Source organism: Zeus faber (genome assembly GCF_960531495.2).
Source record: "Zeus faber genome assembly, chromosome: 19".
Taxonomy (NCBI): Eukaryota; Metazoa; Chordata; class Actinopteri; order Zeiformes; family Zeidae; genus Zeus; species Zeus faber.
The window spans coordinates 21,223,672-21,247,011 of record NC_137206.1 but is presented as its reverse complement, the minus strand read 5'-3'; the positions used below and the strand labels follow the sequence as shown (position 1 = coordinate 21,247,011).

Here is a 23,340-nt window from a genome sequence, read left to right as displayed (position 1 = left end):
CTCTCTCACACACACACACCACCGTTGAGTGCCGCCTTGTGATTCTGCCTGTGATGATATGCTAATTATAACATGCACAAGCGCGCACACACACACACACACACACGCACACGCACACACACAAATAACACTGCAGTTCTGCGTGGTGACATCTTAATGATGCCTTAATGAAGAGAACTCCACGTTGAAAAACAATTTGAAAAACAGCCTAATTTCATATGCACACTCCCACACACACAAACACACACAGATACACACAATAACACAGATACACACATTAGCACAGATCTTAACACACATTATATTACAATATATATGCAAAAACACATTAACACAAACACCAATGTACATGCCAAGGCTGTACTTGCCAAATCAACAACTGCATTATACATACTCACACACACGCACACTTAATTGTCTGTGTGTTTGTGCGTGTGTGTTTTACAGTGGGTGTAAATGTGTGAGCGCTCACTGAGGACAGGGGAGGTAATCAAGTGAATAAACAACTTCATTATCTGTGGAGGGCACCGTGTGCACAGTGCGTGTAGTTTTGTGTGGGAGTTTTCCTGCATTTCTAAGTTAGTCATTGTGCTTGTCTGTGTGTAGGAGTAGGTAGTATTTCTATGATGGTGTTTCTATGTGCGTGCGCGTGTGGTTGTGTGTACGTCTTCACACTTGGGCATTCCTATACCCTGGTGTGCACCTATAACTAATGTGTGTGTGTGTGTGTCTGTGTGGTTGTTTGTATGAACCTATGTCTCTATTTACAAAACCTCGCTATTAAATGCCGCTCTTTAAATTGACACCAGGGAAAACACGCAGACAGGACAATGTTCGTAAACAACTTTAATCTGAAAGTCAGGACAGTTAAACAATGGAAAGGAAAGGATTTGTCAAGACGTCTTCCTCACCCTCAAATTAAATACCTGCTGAAGAACAGCAATAATAATAATATTATTATTATTATTATTATTATTATTATTATTAATTGTATTATTATTATTATTATTATTATTATTAATAATAATAATAATAATAATAATAATAATAATGATAATAATAATAATAATAACTAACTTTCTTCAAAGGTTCTGGTTGATGCCTTTGAGCAACACAAAAAAAGGAGAAGTAAGTAGAACAATTATTTACTACTGCAGGTCACCGCCATTTACCAGCTGACAGAAAGCGGACCTGGTCGCAAAGCCGCTATATTGGCCCTGCTAGTCGGCAAATTTCGATCTTGCATGAAGTATACGGGAGTGTGGCAGTTTCGCCTACCACACGCCAACCAAGTGGCGTTTTGAGGGACCTCCGGCACAGAGACACAGAAGATGGGGTTTCAGACACACAGTTTATTGTAGAGAGTGGGCTCAGTGGAGCAAGCCCAGGAGCAGATGGACACGTGTCATGACAAGGGCTCCTCTCCTGAGTGTGTGTGGGGATGGGGGTTTTACTTTACAACAAGCAACAGGTATGCAGCCACACTGATCCTGGGTCCCCAATTACCTAGACCCAGGGCAGGTGTGGCTGCTCAAACCACACCATCCCCACACCACAAGGAGCCTTAAGACTTAAGACTTCGTAAGGCACAACTAAATGTATAATATTGATTGAATTCCATTATACCTAACATTTAGATTTCTCCATAAAGATAAGTGAGCTGCATATTTCCAGTGTAGCGATATGAAACGCCTCAAAGTAGTTCACATATTTAAACTCAGAACAAAAAAATAACCGTACCAAAAAAAAAACCTTTTATATTCTAGCAAGAGCCGAGGGCGAGACCAACAGCTTATTGAAATACAACAAACTGACCGGACAGAAGAGAGGGGGAACAGATCCTTCACTCCCTCTCTCGCTCTAACGTCCCCACATTTTCTCTCCTCTCTCTCTTTCTCCTCAGCCTCCACCTTTCCCCTCCACCCCCCAACCCCCATCCCACATACCTTTATCTGTCTCCATACCTTGTCAAATATGTTGATAGAATCCAGCAGCTACATTACAGAACAAAGGAGGGGAGTCACTTCTTATCCTTCACCATCACTGCCGAGTGTGTGTGTGTGTGTGTGTGTGTGTGGCAACATGCCAGCAGCATTAAAGGCTCGAGTGTGACGTCTGAATTGGACTCAACGGATTCTCCCTGCGGCTATGCTACAGCTAGCAGCACAAGGTGTGTGTGTGTGTGTGTGCGTGCTTGTGTGTCTCTCTCTCTTTTGGTTCCAGTTTCAACAAATACCGAAAGAGTTGGGGAAAAATAGACATTATGACAGGCAAAAGTTTATTGTTAAATGTGAGTGAGTTGACATAACTGGAAAATGAAACGTCCATGATTCACACAGAAATACACACTGTGTAAGTAAGTAAGTACAGATTACATTGTATTGTACTACGATACACTTACTACCTGCACTTACATACTACTAATGTTTACATTGGGTCAACTAGTTACCGTCGCATTGTTTCTGCTCTACCACCTGAATTGGAGATTGAATGGGATTCATAAAGTATTATCTTATTGTGTGTGTGTGTGTGTGTGTGTGTGTGTCTGTGTGTGTGATGCTTGCACGTGTCAGTATCTGCCCTGCACGCCGAGCTCTAGTTCAGCCGTTCGCCCGATCTCCTCGTGCACAACGCGAACCTCTTCCTGGGTCAACGTCCGCTCCATGTGCCGGTAGACGATCTGGTAACAGTGACTCATCCTCCCCGATCTGGAGAGAGAGGGGGGGGGGGGGGGGGAGAGAGAGAGAGAGATTTGATTGTCTTTAATTATTACTTAATATCGTTTTTTTCATTATTTGTGAAAACAAACAACTCCTTTGTTATGACATATGCATATGCATCTATTCATCTTTTTTAACGACCTCCATGACCTTAGATTTCTCTGTGTCCTTTTGTTGGGGCTGTTATCACTGTATTAGTACTGCACCACTGCGGACGACCGACAGGTGATCATTTGTCTGTCTTGCTGTTCTTTTTGTCACGTATAATCGTCAGCCACCAATTTGGCATAAATTTGCTTTCCTATGTTGAAGGGCTTCCCTCCTTTTCCGCCCTCTGGGTTTTGGGAGGGAAAACGTGGAACGGGAGACGACAGCAGCGGTAAACGACAGAGAAAAAGACGGTCAACGATATGTAAAGGTTGCTGCGGTGATTAGGAGCGTGGCGACGACAAGTGAATAGTTCCCGGCAAAGGTTACGTCGGCTATTGTACTCATTTGTTTTTTGAGAAAAAAACCCCCCAAAACAAAACAAACAGAAAACAAACCCTGCTGGGACTTTTGTCTTGTCACTAACCCTTTTCAAAGCCCTTTCGGACCGTAACTGTCACGACGCTCTGAACCCTGACCCTTTTTCCACGGCCGCCACGGAACCGGTTTAGCCCGCGAGCTTTGTCGAGTCGCCCGGATCTTTCACTTTGTTGTTTTGAACCCGCGGTCGGAACCTTTCACATCACCCGGTACCTGAAAGAGTAAGGGAAGTCATTTCCCGAGCAGCCGCAGGGGGGGGGGAGGGTGCAGCGGCTCCGGTCGGGGGGCCAGAGAGTCCTCGGTTCAGAGGTTTGACCAGAAAACCCCGCCGCCGTCCAGCACACGGCGGCGGGGTTGCGGCGCTTTCCGTGTCCTTTGTGACAACCCTCCTCGGAAAATAAATTGGACTTAAAAGCTGATTGCTGCCTGTTTCAACAGGCCTCTCTCTCTTTCTCTCTCGCCTCTGCCCTCGGCATTCATTCTCTGCCGTCTCTCCGCTCCACTCCTCCACCTCTCTCTCTCTCTCTCTCTCTCTCCCCCTCTTTCTCATTCTCTGCTTGACAGGGGGAAGTGAAATAAAACTGCAGAACAATAAAATGGAGAGGGAACCCTAACAAGACAATCTGATACTTATTTTCTTTCTCTCCCTCTCTCCGTCCCCCTGAAGTAATCTGTTCTTCCTGCGGTAACACCCCCACGGCGAGCAATCTCTCCCTCGCACTCTCTCTAATCTCCCAATCTATCTGTCTCTCTCTCTCTCTCTCTCCCTCTTTCTTTCCTCCTGCTTTGTATTTTCTCACCTCTGTCCTTTACCAGTGTTACCTCTTCTACCTCTGTCACCCCATTCCGCCCGCAAACTCCTTCTCTGAGTGCTCTCTCTCTCTCTCTCTCTCTCTCTCTCTCTCTCTCTCTCTCTCTCTCTCTCTCAGAGCGGCTGGTGAATAATTAAAGAGCTCTGTGTTTGGTGGAAATGTCAGAGGAAGAGACAGACAGATGGGGAGAAGGGAAGGCAGATGAGTGGGTGATGGAGAGAATGGGAAAGAAGTGAAATGGGGGAAGGCAGAGAGAGAGAGAGGGGGGGGGGTGAGGAAGGAGGAGAATCAGGAAGGGGAGTAGGGGGCATAAGGGCAAGTAACTCTCTTGAAGGATTTGATAACCCCAAACTGAAACACATATTAAACACACGCATATGGTCACATGTAGAAACACATATATACATTTACAAAGGTGCCCCCACACACACGCACGCACACACACACACAGTTAATATTTGTGTGGTGGACTGTGTAATTGTTGAATAATTGATAACTCCATTATCTGCGACAGCAGGACGGGAGGAATGCTGCGACAATTGTGGAACTACAGTGTGAATGGACCGGCACACTTCCACTCTAGACACACATCATGCACACATCATAAACACACATATGATACAAACACGTTACATACATAAACTGTATATATGTACACACAATGGATTATGAATGTTTAGTGCATATACAGTGCCTTCTGGAATTACTGCTGTTGGTGCAGAATGCATTTGTGTCCTCTCCCAGTTGTTTTAAATGTCCTAATGATTGTTTTATGAAGGCCATCACACCTTTGTGTGATTTCATTTGTGTACTCTGGGGTCACCATGTTTTCTTCCGTCTTTTGATGACTAAGGGAGAGTGTCACCTCATATTTCGACGACAGGGAAACAGGAAATTGTGGATGATCACTGAATTGTTGTTCCTAGGGAACTTAAAAAATACTTAAATAATACATTTTGCAAGAGCTTCTAGAATTGCCAATAATAGTGATACAGGTTTTTGAGAAGTTATTTTAGTTTTGATAAGGGTTTTTTCTTAATGATTCTACTACAAATAAAGGTTAGATTCCAATCAGATTTTTTGTTAAGATCAAGCTGATAAACAATGTAGCCTTTCCTGTTTACCAAGGACACATAAATTTGGAGAGCACTGTATAAAGACGCGCGCGCACACACACACACACACACACACACACACACACACACAGACACAAACAGACACACACACACACACTCTACATTTACATACACACTATAGACCAATGAATACACACATTAATGCACATTACACATTGATACACATTCTGTACACATCCATATTACCCATGTAATTCAGGCATGTTGCATGTGTATAGGGGGTATGAGTTTGTCCGTATAGAGAGAGAGAGAGAGAGAGAGAGAGAGAGAGAGAGAGAGAGAGAGAGAGAGAGAGTGATACACATTCAGAGAAAGAGGGCGAGAGAGATTTATCTATCTGAGGTAATTAACATTCTATAAATAGCTCACTGCAGCACTTCAAGCCAAAATAAACTAGAAAAGTCTAACGTTGTACTTTGAGACACATTTACCAATATTGCTGTTTTCTGTGTGTGTGTGTGTGTGTGTGTGTGTGTGTGTGTGTGTTTGTGTGCACCTGCATGGCCAGAATGTCAATGTTTTGATCTCTAGTTTTATGCAAAAGTTTGGGCAGCTGTTGAATTGATTTGTTGGAGATATCTCTTCAACATAACTGTAGCACTGTGTGTTTTTCACCCAAGTGATTCCAGAGATGGGTATATACATACATAATAACAACAACAAGAGCAAAACATAATAACAATAATAAATATATAGCTGCAGGCAGCAATACACAGAGTCCAGTTTTTTGTTTTAGGTACGTGTTGTAGTTTTTTGGTTTCGGTGAAGTGCATCACAATTTACAAAAGTTATAAACATCGTGGACTTCATCCTGGACTAATCAACATGGAATTAGGTCTTTTTCTGTTCTGCCATTCAAGTTTCAATATTTCTGAAGAGGGTGTTTTAAGAATTAAGATCAATACAATTGTTCGTGTAATCTAGCACGAGTTACAAGTTGTTTTTTACGACCACTTAGAGACGTATGGTGGATTTATATGCCACTGGTTTGTAATGTTGCAAAGTGACAGTTCTCAATATAACGCCAATTTTTGTCAATGCTCTGAGAATTTGTAAAGCTCTATCAATAGTTCTTGATACAAATCTAGATTGGCATGAATCAAAATTGCACGACAGTATGTATGAAACAATAATAATAAATACATGTCATTTTATAAATGTAATAAATACATGTTAGATGTAATTACTACTTTATTGTATTTCCTCTGTTACTAAGGTTTACGTATCTATGGAGATTCACGATAGTAGTCCAACTAACTTAACTTTTGTTGTGACTTTTTCTTCCTTGAATAATGTTTTCAATAAGTTTTGTTTCCTTGACATACGAAAAAAAGTGTTTCTGTGAGTAAAAACCATCGCACGGCTTCTTTTCTTCCGATGGCTCACTGGATCTTGAACACATCACTTACTTACACATTCGAGTGGACTCGACTCGATGGGATCACAAGTTTTTCATTAATCCGGCAAAGTAATGGGACCACGGAGATAAAATATCAATGGGACAGATCCACAGACATCTACCAGGTAAGAAGGTACATAAAAATACACATTTACACATAGTTTGTAACCTCTAACCACTACAGAGCGACGGAGTCTAAACTGCACACTGGACACGGTCCCAATGTACATTTTGAATCAGAACCTGCACATTTACAGTAAATAGTATCATGACATCATAAAGAGTCTGACTCTAAATCTCATCTCGTTCATTTTTTTGACGAATAGTGACATGTCAGTCAAGCACGACCAGCTGAATACTTGGGGTCAAAGTTGTTTGGTTTTTCACTAATATCTGCTCCGTATGTGGATCGGTTTGGATGAAACTTAAACTACAAGGTGTTTGTGACATCCAGCCCTGTGGGCTGGACCCCTCAAAATAAGAATGATGACGATGATAATAATAATAATCACTATAGCTGCAGGTAGCAATACACAGGGTCCAGTTTAGTCATGTTAGGTACTATTACAGTTTTCCAAGTTTACGTAATGCCGGGATCAGACCAGAGACATGGATTCAAGTCATTGTGATTTGAACAGTGACTGATTTCAGTCACTGTTCTGATGACTTCAACTTGACTTGACAGAAAATAAATGACTTGAGACTTGACTTGAGTTAAAGACTCGTGGCTTGACTTGACTTGAGACACGATGACTCGAATGACTTGTTTGTGTTAACTTTCATTCACCGAAACCTTGAACTAAAATGTGAACGGCAAACAAAAACGTACTTTGTTTGGGCTCGGTAGTTCCACTCACCATGTTGATGCAGCTGGGTGATGGACGGCCAAATGTTGTAGTCATGCATGAATTGTGCTATCATGCAATTTGAGATTTGAGGTAGTTATGTAGCCAATGTGTCCTGTTTTTTAAATAAGTATAATGAACAAAAAACACAGATTATTTATCCTATACTTATCGGTTTTAAACTACTTTTAAGATAGAAGTCCAACTCGGCATTATAAATCCATCTATGTTTGTTTACAATGCCATTTAGACACAGGTTTCCAAGCAATAAAGGATGCTGCATTCATAGCAAACTCGGGAAACTAATTTGTTTCGGAAGTGGTGCGTTCACTGGAACTGGAGAAAAAAAAGTTTTTTTAATTTAATATCATCTTTTACATTTATCTATCATGAAGTTCTTTGTGTGTTTATTTTTATTTATTTCTTAGGTTATAAGTTAAATGGTCTCAAATATAGAAACTTAAATAAAATAAAACTTTTTCAAATTGATTTAAAAATTCTGCACTTTTGACAAAATATCGGTCAAAACATTGGCAATCGGTGGCTCCAAAATTGAGTGCATTGGTCGAGCTCCAAAAATAGTAATAATATAGATACGATAGAATTTCTCTATCGCCATACGATATACAGGTATATTGTCAAAATGCGCATCCCTAATATTAAATGTAAAACATTAAAATGTTCAAAGTGTCAAAGTGCAATGTAACCCAGTATGCGAGCGCACAATGGGCGTTGTGATGATTGGATGACTACTCTGTCAGTCAAGTTCCTCGCGACCTGATGTTTTTTTTCAACGAGAAGCACTCGTTACCCTCCCACTGGTTACGCACACACAGTGTGATCAGATCAAATCATAACAGTGGCCGCGACTGTGCCAAGACTCATCACTTTCTGATTCAAAAATTCAGTTCAATAATTTTCATTCAATCAAATAAATTTGTGCAAATCTGTTCATAACTTTTTGAGATATTCTGCAAACAGGCAGACAGATGGACAGGGACAGAGTGTAACTAATTTGATGTATAGTCTGGCTGTCAGTATTTCACTTAAAAGTGATGGGGAGGGAATCTTTTTTTGATTGAAAAGAAATTAAGAAATATATAAGATTTTATAAAGTAATTTGTTTGATTTAAATGAATATAAATAAAATATAAAAAATATAATTATAATAAATGTATTCAATTTATTGTCATACTCTTTGAACAGGACAGATAGATAGGCCAATAATATCATTATTAGACAGGAACTAATACTTTGTCTTTTCTCTTTATAAAGACTGGACACTGCAGGTAAGACCGCAGTATCTCGGGGGGAAAAAAGGACTTGATTTGGGACTTGACTGGCCTTAACTAAGGACTGGACTTGACCTGAATTAACCTGTGACTTGACTTGCCCCAAGAAAAATGACTTGGAACTTGGTGACTTGGATAAGAAGGGCTTGGGCACATGTCTGGATCAGACTAAACAAATTCAGCCCGATTTTGACCCGATTTTGTCGTGGCCGACAAATTTCCAGTGTCAGGCCTGAATATGAAGGTCGGGAACTGTGAACAGGGGTCTTTGCCCAGTATTGTGTAAACCTTAATTCACCTCACCTTATGCTGCCGCTGTGGGGTAGCAGACGGCCAAATGTTGTAATAATCCATCCAATGACTAATTTCGCCAAGCATGGCGTTCCGCCATCTTTGTTTACAATTGCTCCCATGCGAAAGCAAGTAACGTAAAGCCCCATGTCGTAAAATATTAGTGTCAGCAATTCTGGCGGAACACGGTGCTTGGCAAAATTACTCATTAGCTGGATTATTACAACATTTGGAAGTTTGCTACCGCGCAGCTGCAACATAAGGGGAGGTGAATTAAGGTTTACATTTTCCATTTCACAACATAAATTTATACCATGGGCACGGTATTACAGGGAAAGGTTGCTTGGTACCTAAAAACCTGCACTTACGTCACTGAATGTTCCTCTTGTGCCGTTTAGTTTAAATCTCCCTCAATAATGGTGTTTTAACAGTTACGATTGTTTCTGGGTCATGCAGTGCGGACACAAAAGAAAGGGACAGTTCCTCCAAAGGTCCTGCGGTGCCAAGACGCCTTCTGTGACACATTATAGTTTTTGTTTTTTTTTCTAAAATGCAGAATGAGTTACAGTTTTCCGAGTTTCCTTTAAACGCAGCATCGGCTCAAGTTCCATGGCTACGTGTTGCAAGTGACTGAGTGACGAAGCTTGGACTTATATAACTTTGAATGATGATGTCACAAAGCGGCCCGCTCCTGAAGTTAATCAAATCGCCTCTTCTATTTCCTAACCCTAACCCTAACCCCAACCCTAACCCCTAACCCCTAACCTTCTATTTAATAGTTTTTCACTTATTTCTGCCCGAAATGTAGATCAATATTGATCAAAGTCCAACAACAAGACATCTGAAACGTCCCGGTTCTGACGAGACCTCAACCCTGTCTTTGTGTACTGCCGTTGTCAGCAGATACTTTTAGCCCGGAAAATAAAAATAACAATATAAAATACAAATAAAAAATCAAAGCAATAACAATAGTTTTCCAGTCCTATAATTAGGCAATAACCCCATTGTTATTACCTAATAATAATAATAATAATAATAGGGCTTAGAGAGAGAGCCAGAGGGAAGATGAGGTTAGAAAAAATATCTCAGTCAGATAAAAAGAAAATCCAAAGGAGGTGAAAGTAGGCAATGTGCATCTCTCAATTATGAATCAATATAATACAGTTCTGTTTCTCAAAATAACAGCACCAATATTAACTTATGGATATGATATGAAAAATATATTTAAGAAAGCTATAGGTTGTTGCCTCAAATTTGAATATTGCAGTTCGACTCCTTGTTGTTTGGACAAGTGTTATGCTGTTTTATTACTTCTTCTATTACTTCTTCTATTCTATTAATTTTTTTTCCCATTCATTCCAATACATTTTCTCATGTATTGATCAATTGACTTCACGTGTTTAATCCACTTGAATTATGTGTTTACGTTTGTAAGTTAAAAAAATTATCGTTTTCATTTCAAATGTTCTCCCTCCCTTCCTGCCTCCCTCCCTCTCGTCTTCTCCTTCCCTGTTGATCTAAGTAGATTAGGGGTCGTTGATCCTCCTCTATCTGTCTGAGTGCCCTGTAATGAAAGGATGTGTGGAGGAAGAGTGAGGGGCAACCCATCATCTCTCCATCATCACTCCTTCCCTGCATCTCCTCCAGTGGCTCGGAAAGGGAGCTGAAAACAATCACCACTCTATTTATTGGCTCTGATCCGTGGGTGAGGTCTCATTGCAATTAATCTCATCACAGAGAGACAGACAGACAGACAGACAGGAGTCGTAGAAAGACAGCGAGGAATGAGGATGAGGAAGAGGAGACAACCGCTTGGAACATTGAGTCTAACAAAATCAATCTGGGTCTGGGTCAATTTAGCTAATTGAACAGATTCATTCTCCATTTTCTGTCGTGAAAACACATTTGGGTTGCGAACATCAGATTGGAAGTAAATTTAGCCTTTAAAGTGAGGCTACAATAACTAATTATTATATATAATATATATTATTTTTTCAAGTGATCGCAAATGTTGTTGATCAATGCCAGTCAGTCCATTATGATCTCAATGGCTGTGGAGATTTCAAAGCTCTCAAAGCAGGCGGTCCGGTCCAGACTCGTTGTTTGGACCCGTAGATCTGTCAATCTTTGCTCAATCCCTCTGAACTACGCTGCTTATATCCCAGAAATGGTTTCATTTTCATCTGAGGAAGAACGGATGAACGTTCAGCGACCGACTGACCGGCTTTGCGAGAAAACCTCTGTTGCGAAGCCTCGTGGAAGAGGAGCAGTCGCGCAACGTTGCCGAGTTTCTGTCGTCCTTTATAAGTCTCTATTTGTCCGCGTTACTAACCCAGCCTTTCAGATGACATCAAGCGAGTTCACAAAAAGGCAAGTAAAGGGTGAAAGGCGAATGAAATCAAATCCACAATTGGTGTAGAGCTGGAAGGTGATGATACAGGATGTGGTAAAGTAGTTAATTCGTTAAAAAGTCCTTTCTGTTTCATAAATGATACCCCAACACCTTGGACAACTGTAAAATATTTTGGAAAGAGGTCAGGTGACTACATACACATTCGAAACCATTCTATGAATTTCAACCCAACCTCCATCATCACCTCGAAGGACTTGGACAGACAGGAAATACCAATGTCCGGCATTCAGATGAAAAAAAAAAAGAAAAAAAAAAAGATAAATAATTCAGATGGATTCCAACACATTTTAGCGGGTATGTAAATGAGAGCGCCGTAGCGCAGCGGTGCGCTGCGTTTGCAGGGCGATACGGCGGGGCATGAAAGAGATGGGATTCCTTTTAGACGCGGTGTTTGGTGTTGGAGGAGAGAGGGCGCGGGACGCCTGCTGGGATTATCTTATGATCTATGAATAGCATCGTTATTATTTTTTTTTTGCCTTCACAGAGTTAAACTCTTGACGAGGCGTGTCTGCTGGACCCCAGTCGCAGGTGCGCCGCCCACAGGGTTCTGGACGCCTCTCGGTTTCACACACGGGGCCATTGCTTGATTTCCATAATATTTAATACAATGTTTAGTTAATTGAGCTCTACGGGTGATTTGTCTATTACGTAATAATAATAAATGTAGACTACGTTGTATACAACACGACACATCCTTTCCTGTGATTTTTTTTCTAAACACAGCTAAACTAAATGGTAACTTCTTCAGTCTGATCTTTGCTGTTTCATTTGTTATTAATTTGTCATTTCCTGTCCGCTCTCTGAATTAGAAATGTGCGTTTTGACCTTGGTCGTCGATAAAACTGGTAGCCCAGTAACACAAGTTAGCAAAACTTTAATTGTTTTGAATCGAATGAAAACGCATTTCTAAGTAGCAGTTACAACGTGCATTAGAATCGTGACTAAATAACGAGCAAATAGATTAACAAACTGCAAAAAAAGGTTAAACACAAAGAGCTTATGGACACAGACCAAACCAAATGATTCCATTTGAGGCCTTCATGTGGAGTATTGATTTTGGCATATGGGTCAAACTGGGGGAAATGAGCATCGATTTCATCTTTATTTTTTTTAACAACAAGACTGATCACCCCACCGCCCCAGACACACACACACACACATACCCACTAACACAGAGTAAACACAGCAATAAACACACTCTCTACACTTTCAATTATGTAGGCCACTTATTACCACCAGGTCCGCGAATTGTTTTGTCTCCAATTAACTTTTTCACCATGGTGATTTATTTGGAGAGAACCCTGCCTGCTTCTACCCCCCCCACACACACACACACACATCAGCTGCAATTAATTGATTGGATGTGTACATAATTAAGGCAAAGTAGAAAGAATGAAAGGGAAATGAGAAAGAAATAGAGATAGAGAGGGAGAAAGTGACGGGGTGTGAAAACAGAGAGAAAGAGAGAATCAGAGAGGGAAAGAGAGCGAGAGAGAGAGAGAGACAGATAAAGAAGAGAGAATGTGAGAAAAAAAGAGAAGAAGGGATCCTGCTGGAGACAGACGAGAGTGTTAATTATCAACAGGAATGTCACTGTAGTCAGGATTCCTGTTGCACGCACACGTACACGCCTTACATGTAAATACACATGCACACGCGCGCACACGCACACACACATGTTGACAAGACTGAAAAAGCTGACTCCCTCACACCCCTGCACACACACACACACACATACCCCTGCACAGGCACACCCCTATACACACACATCCCCACACCTACACCTACACACACACACACACACACACACACACACACACACACACACATACACACACACACACACACACACACACACACACACAGTCTCGCTGTACAGACTGAAGTCTGATCAACTGATTAATCATTTATTGGGGAGGAAAGCTGGCGTTCTGAGCTCATTAAATATTCACGAGACCTGCAACTTGATTGGTCACCGCGAGGGTTTTGAAGTCACACCCACTGGGGAGAGGAGGAGTGTTTCGCTCCATTCTCCATGTCTTCCCCTCTTTTGTTCAATCCCTTTTTCCTCTGTGATCACTCCTTCCTTCCTCGTTGCGTTTTTTGCTCACTTACGTCTTACCCGTGACCTCCTTTCTTTCTCTGACACTCTACTTCTCTTTTCGTTAAAACGCCGCTGTTGAAACTTTTCACTTTTTTTTTTTTTTTTTATTATTTTGACTTCCTGACTTCACTTTTCTTCTACAGATCAGTTCTGCTCTTTGTGCAGCGAACTAACGAAGCCATACGATAAAGTCAAAGCTGTAAAACTGTGACTTCAACGAGTCACAGTTGTCTTCATGTCTGTGAATCGGCACATTTTCACACACTCCCGCCGTCCCCTCTTTCTGCCGCTCATAATCTTTGATTATAACGCAGAGCATTTTACATTTGGATATAACATTTATTAATGTCTGCTTGCGGTTCGGCCGCTCGTGCTCACCTGTGATCCCATCAGTCTTTTCCTGCGCGCTTGAATAATTTATTCCTTCTTCCTTTCTTCTTTCCATCCCCTCGTTCTCCCGGTAATTTATTTTTCTTTTATTCCCGTCCTGCATTGTAACTTCCCTGCGAATGTGTGTGTTTGAGTGAGCATGGCTGGACGTACATATGAATGTGTGTGTGTTTGCGCGAACCTTTCCTCAATGACTGACCATCTGTAAGAGCTCGAGGACGCACGCATGCGCACGCACGCGCACGCACGCACACGCGCACGCACGCACGCACGCACGCACGCACACACGCACACACGCACACACACACACACAAAGAGTGAGTCTCCAACATCACAAAATACATTTATGAAGAGAAAGAGAGAGCGACTATGAGAAGGTATGATTTATATAGTAGCACATGTATTACTCCACAGCTGGGGATTAGGTCCACCCCTGGGGAATGTGCGTGTGTGCGTGTGTGCATGTGTGTGTGTGTTTGTGTGGGTGTGGTTCTATATAGAGCGCTGCATGAATTAATGCAGACATTTATCATGTCTTGATTTTATACCTTTGCGTGCCATGTAGCATGTGGTTTGTGTGTGCGTGTACATAACTGGCATGGTGTGTGTGTGTGTGTCCATTGTTAATTTTAATATTAAAATGTGTACAATATTAATTTTGTTAGTGTGTTGTTATGTTATGTGTCTTTGAAAGAGTGTATGTGTGCTCAAATAAGTGTGTGCCAGTGTGTCCAATCTTAATAGCTTGTGGATATGAGCTTGTAAACATGTATGTGGTTGTAGCATGCGCTGGTACGTTTGATATGTCAATGCTTCATTTCTCATGTGTGATTACATGACAGACACACACACACACACACACACACACACACACACACACACACACACACACACACACACACACACACACACACACACACACACACACACACACACACACACACACACACACACACACACACACACACACTCTCGCTGTACAGGCCGAAGTCTGATCAACTGATTAATCATTTATTGGGGAGGGAAGCTGGCGTTCTGAGCTCATTAAATATTCACGAGACCTGCAACTTGATTGGTCACCGCGAGGGTTTTGAAGTCACACCCACTGGGGAGAGGAGGAGTGTTTCGCTCCATTCTCCATGTCTTTCCCCTCTTGATCCAACGCTTGATCCAACGTGTTTGACCTGGATAAAAAAAAATATGGAAAGGGCGTGGGGTGGTGCTAAGGCCTCCATGTTCCCTGCTCTGGCGAGTGGGAAACTGAGCGGCTCCCAAAATGGACTGGCGGTCGACATTTGGGTGCTAAAAATAAAGGAACGGGCAATGGATGAACTAATGAGGCACTAAAAGATCAAGAAAACCCGCCAGCTCAAATTAAACTAATACTGACTGCAAATATTTGCATGGTTCTGAAGGAACAGTTCCTTCTTTAATTGAACGATTAATAAATGACCGACGATATGCTTTTTTTTTTTTTTTTTTTAGGTCATTAAATATATTGATAAGCTTGATTTACTTGGACAGAAACGTGGTGGGTAAAACAAAATGGAATCCTTTTTCCACTCCGTTTCCACTTCCGTTTTCTTTTGACTTCTAGAGAGTCATGCAACCCAACAGACAGAGAGTGGCAATGGCATTAATTCCAGAACGACATTATCAGTGCAGAGTTAACAAAGGGAGGGGGGGGTGAAAAATGGGGGGGGGATAGAGAGAGCAATGGGCTCCAGATCTGATCGCTCCATTTCAACCTTGTGTTGTGTATCACTCTCCCGCACCACATCGCGCCGGTCTTCCAACACTTTCACACGTCTGTCAATCTCGTTCACCTCTCTTTCTGATCTTTCAAATGCCTCCCTCGTCCCTCTTGAGGCTCATTTTTACCAAATTCCCACTCAATCCTTACACCGTTTGCCTCCTTTCTTCACTCTCTCGCTCCCTATCGCTCTCCCATTGTCTGATCGGGAGATTTGATGTGTGACAGAGGTGTGGAGCGGTGATGCACTGCAGTCTCTCCTCTGATGATGTCATCCTGTGCAACCAAAAAATGTTTGACACCGTGATGCACCGTGGAGAGAAATATGTGACCAGACAGACAGACAGACACCAATTTAAAGAAGTTGTTGCCAGGTTGGCAACTGTGCATCAAATGTTGGTTGCCATGACTGAATTTTGATCATGTTATTATTGGGTGAAAATGATCCGATGATAATAAATATCCATATTTCAACACGCTGACTTGTTTCGCCATTTAGGACAAATTAAACCGATGGCGCCAGGACGACACACTTTCTTCGGAGCAGAAGTTAATAAATGTAGTTTGGTTTGAGCCCAGACAGGGTGGGACAGTGCGGTGGCCTCCCATATAAATGCCAAGATGGCACCAGAGAGCATCTCGGAGCGGGAGCCGCGGACCTCGAACCGCCCCAGGAGGAAGACACCCACGATGCCGAGGCTTTTGCTTATGCAAATCCGCTTGACAAAAGCGGCCTTTTGATTGGCTGCTCGGAGCATATGGGCTCCGCTGGCGGTGTGTTATGGTAGTGAATAATTTAAACCAGTGTTTGGTTGATGGTCGTTAGTCTCTACTTCTGGCATTTCCTCTCTGCTAATTGCTTGTTAAGCTTTTCACTTAACCTTTAGCGGGGAGATAAAATTTTTAAAAGGTTCTGTTCCACGTCCCTGTTTGGTATTGCCTCGTCACTGTTAACTGTTTGGACTCTGGAGGAAATGCAACTTTAAGTGACACCTTAATGGCTGCTTAATATTTATCTGAAAGGGAAGAACGACTTACCTAATGCACAATCGTCCCTTAAGCTTCAAAGCTGAAATTACAGCGTATTCTTTTCATGCATCGTCTCCGTGTAGCTTGCGTTTTCACTTAATTATCTCTCAACTTCGATCCTGAGAGGAGTGCTCAGGTGCGGAGTCGTCTCACCCCCGCAGCCCCTGGCAGTGTTAATGTCCTGCTGGATCTGCTGTATTTTGTCGCGGCGTATCACTGTCGTCGCACTGTGGTAACCGCGGCTGCCTCGCTAGATCTCCAGGCTCGTACGGAATGATGAATCCGGTGCGCCTGGGGCGTATGATTCGCTTGCACTGTGTGCGAAGACTCGTTCCTCCATCTTAATGTGCCAAATGCTCAGCATATGGCCATTGATTTTAGACGGAAACATCCCATCGGTACCGTTATTAACGAGCGGAGGATTGAAATAGCGAAAGAGCTACAAGGATCTGGCTCGAGTCATTTCTATCGATACTGTGGAATCAATACACTATTGGAAAACAATACACAACCCCAATTCAGGGTTAAGGGTATCCTGCTGTTTTTTGTTTTTGCTTCGGGTAGCTTGCCAGTTGCCACCTGACAGGTCAGATGGGGCACAGACTGTACGGTGCGCCGAGTTTAGAGCCGGCGCTGACATGCATCTTACTGAGCTACGTACACAAGCACATCGCCGTGACAACCGGAGTTGTCTCATCTAACACGATGACTGTCACTCCTCACAACACCGGCGACTTGAGAATTCATATCAAACCGTGCAGGATTTATTTCAAGCGCGCACGCACACGCACGCACGCACGCACGCACGCACGCACGCACGCACGCACGCACGCACACGCACACACACACACACACACAGACAGAAAAAAAACTCACTGTCTCATGGTTAGCTCCTTTCTCTTTCTCTCTCTCGCTTTCCCTCTCTTTGTCTCTCTCTCGCTCATAAATATTTAATAAGGCAGTGGCATTCCTGCAGATCAATGACAGCTACAGTCATAAGCATAGATTTATACCAATCTGCTTGTGTGTGCGTGCACACTTATGTGTGTTTGTTTGACAAAATGAGCAAGCCAGAAGAAAGTTAAATTGAGCGAGGACATTCTGTGTGCGTACATTTGTGTTCTGTATGCTTATGAGGCTTTATGTATGTATGTGTGTGTGTGTCTGTGTGTGTGTGTGTGTGTGTAAACATAGCAGAAATTAGCATGAAATTACAGTCGGAGAGCTTGCGTATAACTGTACTTCTGCACCTGTGTATTTGTGTGTATGTGTTTGTGTGTGTGTTTATCTCAGTGTGTATATTAGGGTCAGAGTGTGTTTATGCTATTGATTGCATTTGTCAGAGTCAGAGTGCGCATTTGTGCTTGTGTGTGTTTGTTATATCTCCAATTTCTCTTCTATTTGCCATCTATTCTCACTTGAGGCTATTTGCATAAACAGATGGGACGGACCAATCAGACGCCGCCATTCAAATTCTGCCTTTGGCCACTTTGCGTTACCTGCAGGGTCAGCGATGCCACTGGAGAACTGTTTTACTGTCCAAAGGTCTCCTTCCTTTCTGCTATGGTACATATTGCCGGTTTACATCTGGTCTGTCTCTCAATACTGTCGGTCTCTCCCAGTCTTGCTGTCTGTCTCTCCTCGCCTTTCTGTCTGCCTCACAGACTGTCTGTCTCTCCCAGCCTTTCTTTCTTTCTCACATACTGTCTGTCTCTCCTCGTGTTTCTTTCTTTCTCTCCCAGTCTCTCTTTACTCTGTCTCTCCCAGTCTTTCTGTAATCCCTCTATACCATGTTTCGGGAACCTTTTTGGCTGGGAGAGCCATAAAAGCCAAGTATTTCTAAATGTATTTTCTTGTGAGCCATATAATATTTAATAAAATTGAATGCAACTTAATGCGTGCATTTTTTAAGTAAGGCATACATTTTTAATAATTGTGGCTTGTGTGCCGCATATTGAAATGAACAATAAAACTCTCGCCATGTTGGCGCACCACGGCCAGAAAGACTCCATCTCCCTCCCTAAACCCTCACCTGTGGGCAGAGACTCCCACAAGTGGCGCCTGAGCAGAGACCCGAGAGGGGCATGGTGGTCCGCAGCCAGTGCTTGACTACGCCCCTTTGTCCGTCAGATTTATATTTTGAATTTTATTTTCTAAATTGTAATTTGTCTTACCTGTTTTACTTTAAAATGACACAGAATATTTTTTTATTACTTGTTAATTGTAAAGAAAAATGTTAGCTCAAAATTGTCTGCGAGCCATATACCGTCATCGAAAGAGCCATAATTGGCTCGCGAGTCAAAGGTTCCCGACCCCTGGTCTATACTGTCCATCTCTCTCGGTCCTTCTGTGTGTCTAACATGCTGCCTGGCTTTACCAGTCTTCTGTGTGTCTTGCTGTGTCTCATGTAGTGTTTGTTTCTGTTTCTCTGTCTCTCACAGTCTCTATCGCTCACAAACAGTCGGTCTCCCTTACTGCCTGTCTCTCTATACGTCTGTCTCTCTGTCTTTTTTACACACATCAAAGATACCCACCCACCCACCGACCCCCACACACACACACACACACACACACACACAACTATTTCATTTTCTTGGGTTTGATGTGATTGTCTCGGCCACTAGCATCACGCTAGACTCCAGTGGTGACAGCACCAGAAGGAGCGCTGCAGCCTGTGTGAAAACTACAGCTGGATCCGCTCACATACAGTCTTCCACCGCCACGCTTTCCATTCTAATCCAGATAAAACCACATCAAGAGAGAATAAGGCACAGAGACAAACATATAGAAAAAAAGCAATTTAGTAAAGACCATGTAGGTGATGGATTATGAGTGTGAAAAATACTGTATACATGGAAATGAACTGTGTACTGGTGTGCACCCATGGCAGACATTCATACACTTGCGTACACACAAAGATCAAATGCAGGATCCCAGAATATTTAGAAACAGTGACTACTGGTACAAACAGACGCAGACTTGTAGAACAAAGTACAATTATGGACTATGAAACGATCTTTGGTATTTAATAATGTAGTAATCCAAATTTATTTTCACTTCTTAACTTCACCGACCGTGCGCCCAACTTTTGCACTCTTGCAGCGGACCACACTGGCGTCGATGGATAAGAGGAGCACATGCATAATTCAAATACATTTTAATGGCTGTTTTTAAAAAAAAAAAAGCACAAAACATGTTAACAAAATAATCTTATGCATTAACACTTTAAGGACGGCAGTGGGTGTTTGGGAAGTCGTACGACCTGAATAGTCACAGCGTTGCCTCGGAAATTAATTGTTTTTGTGCACCTGCAGAGCCCTACATTGGGAGCTCTGAGTTCCACCCAGAGTGGTAGTGTGACAGAATTTATCAGTCCAACGCATAAGCCAGACTCATCAGTATGGCGAAGGCAAACGAGGCAGAGGAGTTGAAAGAACCCCAACCCCCGCCGCCTTTGAGGTCTCCTATTTTGGAACATTAGCTTCCTGGTGAACTAAAATAACAATTGGCAGAGAACGCTGGACTAAAAAAAAAAAAAAAAAACCGACTTGAAAAACACATTTCCTTTTAGCTCCCACATCAAAAAACAAAGCAAACCTTGACCTCAAAGCTGGGCTATGTACCAAGCTGTGGGTCTTGCGTGCTGTCCGCCACTAGTTAGTGCACATTATAAGATGAATGGGCCACATTATGAGGCGATATGGTATGTGATGACACCTTGTCTCACGCACATATGTCAACTTCCTCTCTGTTTTCTGATCTCTCTCTTTCATTTCTATCTTTCTTTTTCTTTCTCCCTCTTTGACCCCTGCTCGCTCGCTCGCGCTCTCTCGCTCTCTCTCTCGCTCTCTCACTCTCTCTCTCTCTCTCTCGCTCTAATTGTTTGCGTGTATAAGCATTAAGGCGTGTTCATATGAGCCGCTGGTCGATATCAGTTTAAAGACAGGAATCCACTTGAGTGAGTGTGTGGGTGTGTGTGTGTGTGTGTGTGTGTGTGTGTGTGTCCTTGTCGGTGTGTGTGAGTGTATTTATTGTATTAAGATGGAGTGGAAGCAGGAAGAGAGGCTCTTTATCGGGAAAATGGAGGCGGAATTGCATTTCCGTAACCACAAGAGGGAGAGAGTGTGCGTGGGTTATTATGTTGTGAGTGTAAGCTGTGAGTGTGTGTGCGTGTGTGCACGTGTGTATGAGACTCAGATTTAGAAAGGAAATTTCCACAATCTCCAAGGCAACCCTACATGTATAAACGCAAGCTGGACGTGTGTGTGTGTGTGTGTGTGTGTGTGTGTGTGTGTGTGTGTGTGTGTGTGTATGTGCGTGTGAGTGCGTTCACGTGGGTAATCGATGAAGTTCTATGGTAAATTTATGGTTCACTTCTGCATGGGAGACACGTGTTTTAAAATAGAATCAGAGAGCGAGAGCGAGAGAGAAAGAGAGAGTGAGAGTGAGAAGGAGGGATGGCGACAGGAAGAGAAACAGACAAAGTATAAACTGTTCTTTAAATGACAACATGTTACAGCTGAGTATCTGTCACTGTCAAACAGTTTCCCAAACTGCCCTTTCAGAAATTTTGCATTTGTGGTTTGATTATTAAATGAAGAAAACATGCAATGATGTATTCTTGTACATTTGATAAAAACATATTAATAGCTTAATAATACCTTAATTATCATTTATATTAGCGAATATAAAAAAAATATTGCTTTCGAAGCTGATATCTAATCTTAATGGCCTTGATGGTTTTGAAATTCAACTGGCACAACATATAACATAAAATTTAACATGTAGGCCTGGATTTTGTTATTATTTCTGTTATTGCATATAAGAAATATGCTGCGGTGTGGGAAGGGTGTGGTTTGAGCAGCCACACCTGTCCTGGCGCTAGGTAATTGGGGCCCCAGGATCAGAGTGGCTGCATACCTGTCGCTCGCCGGATGGTCTAACGAGCAACAGGTAAAACCCCCATCCCCACACACACTGAGGAGAGAGGAGCCCTTTGACGACCTGCGTCCATCTGCTCCGGGGCATTTTCTATCAAGCCCCATCTTCACAATAAACCTATGTGTTTTCTACCCCTTCGCCTGTGTCCCTGTTGCTGAGGGCCCTGACACGCCACTTGTTTGTGGCAGGTGAAATGGCCACATATGCCTTTCAAGCTGACAGTCAGTTTTGATGGCCTTAATGGTTTTATTGAAAATCTGTAGTTCACAGGAGGGAATCTGTGTAAAAATCATAGTTAAAAAGAAGCTATTAAATGATAGTATTTCAATATACTTCCTTTGTGTTGATTCGATAATAATTCTGTGATATTACATTTAAATATCCACAATTTCAAGCTTAACACTTCAGAAAGAAAGAAAGCAATTAATCAAAGCAAATTGTGCGATTAATGAGTTAGTTTTTTTTTTTATTGATCAACAGCCCTAATTCAAACAGATCTTCGCTTCGTATCTTTAATGCTCACCCAGTTCCCCTGACTGAGTGACTTATTTGGTGCGTAAAACACCAAAGTAATAAATTCAGGGACGGTCGGCACTCAAAAAGATTGAACGTTCAGGGTTTCTCATTTAAAATATTTAACTGAACTTTTTTTTTTCCAAAGCAGAATGACATACAATTCAAAATTTTCACAATATCCTGAAGCATAGGGATGAATATAAAACACTAGGCCGGGTGGAGACTTCATATATATTCATTCATTTAAATGATCAGTTCTACATCTGCATATGGAACACTTGCATTTCAGTGCTTACTAAAAGGTAAAATACATTGAGAAATGTGCCGTTTAAGGTTATTCAGCACGTAGACAGCTAGAGGCACTGGAGAATCTTACAGTGCGCCTTTTAAAAGATAATAGACGACAGATTAACAAAAGAGCGCTTCAAGGGGTAATGCTTACAGGTGATGCAGCGAGACGCCACCTACACCTCTATTTCTTTATGCTTGGGTTATCACACTCTTTCGCTCACAAATAGTCGGTCTCCCTTACTGCCTGATTCTCTGTACATCTGTCTCTCTGTCTTTTTTACACACCTCAAAGACACAGAGACACAGAGACAGAGACACACACACACACACACACACACACACACACACACACACCGTCTGTTAGACAAACCGAGTGAAGATTCATTGCTGGGGGTTACATTTTCACAAAATCCCTCACTTTGATTTGAAATTTGTGAATGAAAGGTTGCTCCTGAGAGAAGAGACATGGAAGGAATTTGTAGAAAACCCTTGTGTTATGCCTGTAAACCTTGAAAGAGGTTGACGGAGACCACAAGTCACTCACACACACACACACACACACACACACACACACACACACACACACACACACACACACACACACACACACACACACACACACACACACACACACACACACACACACACACACACACACACACGTCTTTCCTCTCCCTTCCTCTGCCTCGCCTCTCCTCTCAGGGCATTTCAATGGAAACTACAGCTCTCCATCATGTGGACAATAACAGACAGAAGAGCTCTCCCTGCTGCTGGTGCTCATTACAGTGTGCGTGTGCGGATGTGTACGTGTGTGTGTACGCATGGGCATGTTATGGGTATCCCCTTCTCTTTGTGTGTGTAGGTTGGTTTCACAGTGTGT

The 23,340-nt window shown here is 42.4% G+C and overlaps 1 protein-coding gene across 1 annotated transcript in view; it reads right to left on the bottom strand.

The window, feature by feature from the left end:
• Nucleotides 1–2,113: 2,113 nt before the first annotated feature.
• The window catches only part of fars2 (phenylalanyl-tRNA synthetase 2, mitochondrial), a 104,853-nt gene continuing 83,626 nt past the window's right edge, over nt 2,114–23,340 (bottom strand). The window contains exon 10 of the mRNA XM_080020517.1: nt 2,114–2,708. Coding sequence (XP_079876643.1) covers nt 2,570–2,708 — 139 coding nt within the window. The 3' untranslated portion in view covers nt 2,114–2,569. The remainder of the gene's footprint in view (nt 2,709–23,340) is intronic.